Raw genomic sequence first — 9,892 nt, forward strand, 5'->3', positions numbered from 1 at the left:
AGATGCCCTGCGTAGGTCTGCTTGTAACACCTTCTATCATACCTGAGAGTCGCCAGCCTACCTACCAGTGGCTCCATGCTCACACTACATTTCATCTCATGGTATATGGCCAGAACCATCTTGCCCAATTCTACCTGGAAATGAGAGGTACACACATATGGAGAAGCACACATGCTCCAAAATTAAAGCATAAAGCATTGACAATGTGATCAGTCCAACTGCTATGCTGTAAGATTATATAATTGTAAGTATATTTTTATTTCTTATCTTATTTTCCCATTTTATACTCTCTGTATGTGTATATATGTCACTTAATTTGGCTAGTAGAGTCTTGTAAATAAAGTGATAAGTTGTCCTTTATTTTTAATATATATTTTTATTGTAAAGATACTGTACAGAAGGGTTATAGTTACATGAGTAAATAAATTGTCTTTTAATTCAGAAAGGAAAAAGGTCAACAATTTTAAAATATTGGAAAACAACGAGCTTTTGTTTTTAGGGTTACATAAATTTTGGTTTGATGATCATGACTCTTCTGTTAAAATATTACTTCTATACAGTGAGAGGTGATATTAGGTGTATCTACTAAAAAAATACTTAAAAATGTTTCACTTTAAGAAAATGAGAACATGCGGTCATTGCGTGTGTTTTTGTTTGTTTTTTGTTTTTTTTTGTTGTTTTGTTTGGGGGGGGGTTTGGTCAGTGGAGGGGTCTGAACTCTGGGCCTGGGCGCTGTCCCTCAGCTCTTCAGCTCAAGGCTAGCACTCTACCACTTGAGCCATAGCACCACTTCCAGCCTTCTCTGCTTATATGCTGCTAAGAATCCAACCCAGGGCCTCATGCATGCAAGGCAAGCACTCTACCACTGAACCACCTTTCCAGCCCAACACTAGTATTTTTAAAATAAAATCAACATTTTTTAAGCACTACTATCTAGTTTATATGTGTGTATGTGTGTATATTGTAAAAATACTGTACAAAGTGGTTACAGTTACATGAGTAAGGTAATGAATACATTTCCTATTGAGCACTTTTTCCTCCTCCTTTGTTTTTCCCCTATCATCCCTTCCCTCCCCACCTCCTCAATTCCTCCCTCCCCCACCCAAGTTGTAAAGTTTGTTTTCAACACAGCGTCTTGTTCATCTCATTGTTACAATAGGCTAATTTTTATTCGCATAAAATGTTTTTAATTTTAAACATTGCTGATTCAATTTCTTTAAACATTACTCTTTTTGTTGTTTTATTTTGTTTTGTTTGGTGGTTTGCCTATCCTGTGGCTTGAACTCAGGGCTGGCACACCGTCTTGAGACATTTTGTGCTGAAGGCTAGAGTTTTATGACCTAAGCCAGAGTGCCACTTCTAGCTTTTTCTGAGTAGTTTATTGGAGATAAGTCTCATGAGCTTTTCTGCCTTAGCTTCCTTCGAACCACATGAGCCATCAGCACCCAGCTCTATCTAGTCTTTATTCACATAAAAAGATTTTTTTAGTCTGCTGCTAATGGCTCACATATATAATTCTACTCAGGAGGCTGAGATCTGAGGATCACAGTTCAAAGCCAGATTGTGCAAGAAAGTTTGTGAGACTCTTACCTCCAATAAAACAACAACAAAAGCCAAGAGTGGAGCTGTGACTCAAATGATAGAGTGTAAGCCTTGAGTGAAAAGCACAGTGACAGTACCCAGGCCCTGAGTTCAAGCCCCATGATCAGCACACAAAGAGTTTTTTAATAAAAGTAAAATGTATTTGGTAGATACATTTTTGTGTACTGATGCATTTAGTAGTCTCATCAAATGATGATTTAAGTAGCTAGTTATATCAGGCCAATAACAGACATTTTGTAGGGAGTATATATTTTCAAAGCTCAGTACAACTTAGTCACTGATTTATTGTTTCATTATAGGCCTTGCATGTTACCTAACCTAGTAGATATGTGGGTGGGGGGGAGAAGTTACCCTGTTTTGTCTAAATTGTCTCCTCTTTTCATTTTCAGAGCTGACTGAAATCAACACCAAAAAAATGAAAAATCAAACATCTGTGAAAGAATTCATTCTTCTGGGATTAACAGATGACCCCATACTAAATATTTTGCTTTTTCTATTTCTCTTTCTCACTTATATGCTGAGTATTACTGGAAATCTGACCATTATAACCCTCACACTGATAGACTCACGCCTTAAAACACCTATGTATTTCTTCCTTAGGAACTTCTCTTTCCTAGAGATCTCATTCACAACAGTTTGTATTCCTAGATTCCTAGTCAGCATTGTCACTGGGGATTTGACCATTTCCTATAACTCTTGTATGGCCCAAGTGTTTTTCTTTATTCTCCTTGGTTCAACAGAATTCTTCCTTTTGACAGCTATGTCCTATGACCGTTACGTAGCCATCTGTAAGCCCTTGCACTATACAACAATAATGAGCAGCAAGGTCTGCATCCAGCTTGTAATTAGCTCCTGGCTTGCTGGGTTTCTCATTATTTTTCCACCAGTCATCATGGGACTTCAGTTGGATTTCTGTGACTCCAACATCATTGACCACTTCACCTGTGACTCTTCTCCTATGCTGCTCATTGCCTGCACAGACACAACCATCCTGGAACTCCTGGCATTTTTCCTGGCAGTATTCACCCTCATGATGACCTTAATACTAGTGATCCTTTCCTATGCCTTCATCCTCAGGACAATTCTGAGAATCCCTTCTGCTGAGCAGAGGAAAAAGGCCTTTTCCACTTGTTCCTCACACATGATCGTCGTCTCCATTTCTTATGGAAGCTGTATTTTCATGTATGTCAAAACTTCAGCAAAGGAAGGAGTGGCTTTGAGCAAGGGCATAGCAGTGCTCAATACCTCTGTTGCCCCAATGCTAAATCCTTTCATTTACTCCCTGAGGAACCAGCAGGTAAAGCAATCCTTTAGGTACATGGTCAAAAAAGTGCTTGCCAAATAAATTTAAATGGTAAAGAAATTCATTGCCTCAACTTTAAATGGAGCATTTTATATAATGAAATCTTAACAATGTGTCCTTTATATAATACAATATTAGCAATTTGACCTCTACCTGCAGTAGATGCTTTTACTAAAAAATGCCTTTCACTAAAAAATAACAATAATAAAAAGCTCCTCACTTGAACTCATAAATTAGCTAAAAACAAGAGAAAAGCTTAGTATATCTGTAACCACTTTATATCTGTCCTCAACCTAACTTTACAGCCACCTTGGAATCCAGGAAGGACCAGACTACTGCTCGAAAGTCAGGGTTTCTGGAGCAGATGCTGTTGCAAGAGTAAGGTGGCCTCTGAAGTTCTTTCCAAGGCTTCATGTGGCCTGATAATATAAGATCTCTGGTTACCAGAATCAGCACACCCAGACCCACAAATGCTCCCTGTGGTTCAAAGGACCAGGTCCTATTGTTGCTTGGATAGTCATGGTAGAGTGTGGATAAAATGGTCTACCATTGCCATGATTCTCCATTTGAAGCCTGGAATACACTATGCTACTGATTTTCTTGGAATTAAACTTTAAATCATACAACCAGCTATCTTTTCCAAATCTTCAAGCACTATCCATTCATGTTAAGATTTGCTAAGTTGTTCAACACAGCATGCATGGCCTGCCCCAAAAGAATTTCAGCTCTGCCCAGAACATTATTTCCTCCTCTTTATTTGCACTATGGAACCTCTGATTGGGATTTATTTTAGGCCATGATTCAACTCTGGAAAACATCTTTAAAATGTTAAGTATCTGCCCATTGGAACTCTAACAATTTCATTACCTAAAATTCCTGTTTTACTGTTATACACGACTAATAATATTGATGTTAGTCAGGACTAATAAATTCATATTTATCCATGTAGAAGCCAATCTGAGAAAACAGGAATCAAGGCAAAGACTCTGAATACAAAAAATAACAATATAAACAACTAGCAAAAAGCTATTGTATATGTGTATAGTGTCTAGAACCCAGGCAAAGTTCTGGTAAGTATAACTAATGAGTATTCATGTTCTAAATGTTCTGTTTGTACCATAAGATAAAATACAAACCCAGAAGCAGAAACAGGACATTGACCTTTAAGTCATCAAGTTAGTTATGAGTAATGTTTAAGTGACCAGAATACTTTGTCTGTCTTATTTGGCTATGTACATCATAAAATATACTGCCTACTCAATAAATATGGAGACTGAGATTGGTTCAGGAGTGGCAAGGTCTTTCCGGCCTGTTCCTTCTCAGATCTCTTAACTTCATTTTATCTTGAGTAATAATTTCTCCATCAGCACCATATCTACTGGATAGATATGGTAAATGAATATATAAATGGGAATCCCTGAATTCCGAGGCCATTAGTCAACATATCATCTAATTATTACTTCATTCTTTCACACACCAAGTTAAATTTAACCTTGGTCTTTGTAAAATACTGGAAGTGGTGGGGTAGAAAATAAACATGGATGCTGTTTTATCAGTGTATATAGGCTATGGTACCTTGGACAAATAAAATATATGTCTGTATATTGATCACTCATCTACAAAAGGAGTATCTTAATAGATTAGTCTTCTACTAGGAAGATTGTTTGATATAGCATAAAATTTACATAAATCTTTTCTATAAAAAGAAGGTAGAGGAGAAAAAAGTAAAATTTATATCATCATTATTGTTGCTGCTATTGTTGTTGTTGCTGTCATACTTCTACTACATTTCTGGTCCTTGTCACATCTTTCATTAACAACGAAGTTCCTGCTTTATTCTTTGTCATGAAGAGGTTTATGAAGGTTGTTAGGAAACAACTCCTGAAATAATTTTTTAATCTTAGTGAAATTAACCTGATTTGTTGTTTATATGATTGACCACACTTACGTCAAATTGAAATTGAAATTTTTATAGTATGTTTTTGGTTCATTAAGAAAAGAATGACAAGAGTTTTTTCTTTGTTGTTTTTAATATACTATGTGATTTTTTTGTTTCTTTTGTATGTTCTTCCCCCTATGGTATATCCCCTATTGTCACTGTATTTGAATTTGGTACCCTTGTATTGCATATACATTTATCATGAATTATGGAAGAGAAGGGGAACAACAGAATGGTGAGACAAAGGACCAGGGGGGAGGGAACCAATGCAACAATGATATTCACAAGACAATAAGTTGGAAATGATCTGTACAACTTGCAGGGGGAGGGAAAGTAGGAGATAAATGAGGGAAGGGTAACAAGTTTGACAAGAAATGTACTTATTACCTTGCTAATGTAACTGTAACCCTTCTGTACACCACCTTCACAATAATACAAAATTATTTCACACCAAAAAATAAATAAATAAAAGAAGACATTATATTTGTGTAATATCTGCTCACACCTATAACCCTAGTTACTCAGGCAGCTGAGATCTTGAAGGATCATGGCTCAAAACCATCCAGCCAAGCCAGGTGCCAGCTCACACCTCGAATCCTAGCTACTCAGGAGGCTGAGATCTGAGGATAGTAGTTCAAAGCCAGCCTGGGCAGGAAAGACTCCTATCTCCAATAAACCACTAGAAACCCAGAAGTGGTACTGTAGCTCAAGTGATAGAGTTCTCGCCTTGAGCTGAAGAGCTGAGGGACAGCATCCAGGCCCAGAGTTCAAGCCCCATGACTGACAAAACAAAAATCCAGCCAGGAAGACAAATCTAAGAGACTATTATCTTTAATTAACCAGCAAAGCATGGGAGGCATGGATCAAGTTGTAAAACAATGACTAGATAAACAAAGTGTGCAGACCATGCTGGCTGCCAATGGCTTACACCTGTAATTTTAGCTATTCAGAGGGTTGAAATCTAAGGGTTGTGGTGCAAAGCCAGCCTGGACAGAGAAGTCCATGAAACTCTTATCTCTAGTTAACCACACAAAAATCCAGTAATAAAGGTAAAACTCATATAGTAGAGCACTAGCCTTGAGCAAAAAGGCTCAGAGATAGGGCCCAGGTACTAAGTTCAAACACAGGACCCTTATTTTATATATCTATATAGAATATATATTGACATATGAATGAGTCCCCAAACTCAAAGCATAATAAATAAATAAATATCTTCTGTGAAAACTATTTCAAGTTATCAGGGTTACTATTTTAACAACTCTACTCCATCAGAAATATGTGTCCCTCATCTTTTTGTATCATACTCCTCCTACTTATCCAAGAAAGAAGAGCTGGGAGAAGAGCTGGGAGATGCTGGAGCATTTGGAGAGGATGATCCTCCCCAGCAAAGTAATATAATTGGTTATAAGAAATCACTACTATATATGATCAACTAACAGATACAGTCAACTAAACTTGGATAAGGCCATCACATGTTGGCCTGGACAGCAAAGTCTCTTCAACAAATGGTGTTTGGGAAACTGGATCTCAGTAGGTAAAAGAGATATGAAATAGATTAAAGACTTAAACTTAAGACCTGAAAGTCTTTTAAGAAAGCACATGGAAAATAATATCCTTCACCTCAATCTTGAGAATGATGTTTTCAATACCAAAAAAACAGATTATGAAAACAAAAATAGTCAGGCATTAGAAGCTCATGCCTGTAATCATAGCTACTCAAGAAAGAGATTGAAATCTGAAGATCACAATTAGAAGCCAGCCTGAGCAGCGGAACAATCCATGAGACTCTTATCTCCAAATAATCACCAAAAAGCCAGAAGTGGATTTTTGGCTCAAGAGCTCAGGGACAGCACCCAGGCCCTGAGTTCAAGCCTCAGGACCAGCACAATAAATACATAGATAGGTAGATAGATAAATAAATAAACGAATAAATAAATGGGACCATGTAAACTGAAAAGTTTCTGCACAGTTAACAAATTAATCAACAGAATGGAAAGATAATGTACAGAACATGAGAAAAATGCACAAGTTAACATCTAGTGTGTGTGTGTGTGTGTGTGAGAGAGAGAGAGAGAGAGAGAAACTCTTGCAATTCAATAGAAAATGAATCACCTTTTAAATAGGCAAAGGACTGTAGAGACATTTTTCAAAACAAGACATACAAATGTCCAAAAACATATAGGATATTTCTCAATATCATCAACATCATCATGGAAACGCAATTTAAAAGCACAGTGGTTATCACTTCATATCACCTAGAATGAAAGAAGAAATAGCAAGTGTGGGCGAGATTTGGGGCTGGTAGGAGAGAACCTACTGAAGCTTTGGGTTCTAATGAGAAATTAGGTGATTGATTTTTTGAGTATTCTTTGAAACTCCTCTCTCTGACACTTTCAAGAGTCTCTTTTTGGCTTTAACTTTCTGAATTTTATGTGTTTGTCATTTGTCTCCTGAGGTCCTCTCTGAGTTCTGCTTGGAGTTTGTTTATCTCTGAGGTTTATCTTGAACTAAAGGACCATGTTTTCAGCCCCTATGTCTTCAAATATAATTTCTCTCCCATTCATTCTTAGCTCTATGTATGAGAGTCACACAAAGCTCATGTTGATCTGCTTGGAAACCCTAAGAAATGTAAAGGTGAAATTTACTTGAAGCTTGAATGAGGATGCACTTCCACTGTGAAAGTGTATGTCAGACAGTTACACTGATTTCAACATTGTTTCATGGGTGATTTTTTTACTTTTATTTTTATCTTGAAGTACTTGTACAAAGGAGTTCTATTCAACAAAGAATCTTGACCTATTTCACCCTTTCATTATTCTCTCTTATTCATGCCAACCCTACCACTTCCCTTGATTTTCTTAATTTTGTAGAATATGCAGTGAATTTTATGACTATATTTTCCTCCATTCCTCTCTTCATTTGTCTTCTCCTTCTCCCCTTGCTCCCAATCCTCCCCCCACTTCTGAGTATCCAATTTCTGGTGTTTATCTTGTTGGACTGTGAGTTAACCTATCTAAGGAATTGCACTGCTTATGTGTTTCATGAGTTTATTAGAATCTTTTTCTTCAGCAGACCTCCGCCTTATTTTGACTTTTATATTCTAAACTTATTTTGCCTTTTATCTTAAGGATATATATGTACCTTATGAAAATGAAAATCAAAGACCTCAACCCTCCTCAAATACATTTGCTGGATAACTTTCAGATTTCTCCTGGGATGCAAGTCATATTATTAACCAATGAAAATATGGTTGTGGAAATTAATTTTCTACAATTCACTAGTGAATTGTAGAAAGATTCTCCAGTGCCCTATTATTACTTATCCCAAAAGTCATTACGAATTTGTCATGAAAAAATATTTCTGAAATTACCAGTAGCACAAAAAGAAAACAGGGTTATGTTTACTCTTCTCCCAGAGGAAATTAATATAAACAGGTCTCTGGAAAATATCATCTCAAGAATACAAATAATTGTAAAAATAGCAGCAAAACTTTCAACTAAAGATACAATGTTATTATGGTAAGTAGAGTATGTCAGATTGCTGATGTTGAACCAAGTTAGGGGAAAACATGAAGAAAATATGTTATGGGGTGTTTTGAGATGAAATATTTAAGGGCTTTGGTAGGAAATTTACAGTTTCATGGAAGAGGAGGAAAAAACACATTTTTTCCATGTACCTACCACACACTTTTAATTTGAGTGAACATATAATTCTAAGTTCTATATTCGTGTTTCATCCTGAATATTTTGAAAATAGGTATTTTCAAGATAATATCACAAAATCTTTCTCTGTTTACTCTTGTCTGGTGCCATTCACTTTATCTCTGTGTGTGTTTCTTACATCTATGAGGAGAGGGAGTAATTAGCACAATAAATGGGAATGTGGAAGTATTTTAAATAACTATTTCTAACAACTGAAATATTTGAAACATGGGATACTTTCCTTAATATTTGTACACCTATAATTTATAAATAGGTGTTGCATGTTGCTTGCATGCATTTCTAAAATATTTCTAAATAACAAAAGAAATACTTGTATATTTCAGAGCTACCTATGTCACATCTGAAGCATTAGTGAATTGCAGTATTTTCTGAAAATGCTATCTGATGTCTACCTAGAGTTTTTAAAGTACTTTTATCAATTTTGTTAATGATCAACTAAACTTCAGAGACATTAATTAAATTTTACTGTAAAAATTTTTTTAAAAATCAAAGATGAAGATAGAGGGATCAATGTTTCCAAAATATATGGAAATAAAATTATAGTAGGTTAAGATAAAATGGAATACAATATGTATGTGTGTTGGTACTCAGGCTTGAACTGAGGGCCTAGATGCTGCCTGAGCCATTTCACGCAAGGCTGGCACTCTACCCTATGAGCCATAGCTCCACTTCCAGCAATTTTCTAGTTCCTGAAGATAAGAATCTCACATACTTTCCCTTCCTGAGCTAACTTCAAATGCAATTCTTAGATCTCAGCCTCCTGTGTAGTTAGCAGTACTGTTGTGAACCACAGACACCCATACAATTTTTAAAAATATGCAATTTTTAAAATAGTTAAAACACAAGATTTGAGTGACCTATTGACGGATCTTTTATCAAGCAAAGAGACAGGAGAAAAACTATTCCTTTCTCAAGAAGAACATTGAGAAGTTTTTTCTCATTGATTCTTATAAGTGAGTAAGTTTAGTGGCAGAAAAGACGACATAATAAAAACCTAATTTTCCCAAATATTTTAGTTAAATAATGAAGCATTAAAGGAATTTATGTTCAATTACTTCATTTCCCAGTAAAAAGTAGAATAGTCAGAGGCAGAACAAAAACATAACAGATACTAGAATTACCATAATACATGTGTCTCAAAAAGTATAAATCAAAGGACATGCATACACCAAAACACAAGCTCCAAGTATATCATGTCAAAATAGATGCCAAAATACAATGGTACTTGAAAAATATAGGGATGTTTATTCTTCTCTTCTGACTCACACATTATTGTCCTCTGGCTCTCCTTTATCAGCAAGATCTACCATAAACAAGCCATCAGCG

At 36.0% G+C, this 9,892-nt stretch overlaps 1 protein-coding gene across 1 annotated transcript; it reads left to right on the top strand.

The window, feature by feature from the left end:
• The first annotated feature begins 2,017 nt into the window (after positions 1 to 2,017).
• On the top strand, positions 2,018 to 2,947 carry LOC105987935 (olfactory receptor 6C76-like). The gene has a single exon (XM_013019381.1). It carries the CDS (start codon positions 2,018 to 2,020, stop codon positions 2,945 to 2,947), a length of 930 nt encoding a protein of 309 aa, XP_012874835.1.
• The last annotated feature ends 6,945 nt before the right edge of the window (positions 2,948 to 9,892 follow it).

This window comes from Dipodomys ordii, unplaced genomic scaffold, assembly GCF_000151885.1.
Source record: "Dipodomys ordii isolate 6190 unplaced genomic scaffold, Dord_2.0 Scaffold3, whole genome shotgun sequence".
Lineage (NCBI taxonomy): Eukaryota > Metazoa > Chordata > Mammalia > Rodentia > Heteromyidae > Dipodomys > Dipodomys ordii.

What these genes read in the sequence shown, in the direction of transcription:
- LOC105987935 (XM_013019381.1), top strand. Translation starts at nt 2,018, where the DNA reads ATGAAAAATCAAACATCTGTGAAAGAATTCATTCTTCTGGGATTAACA.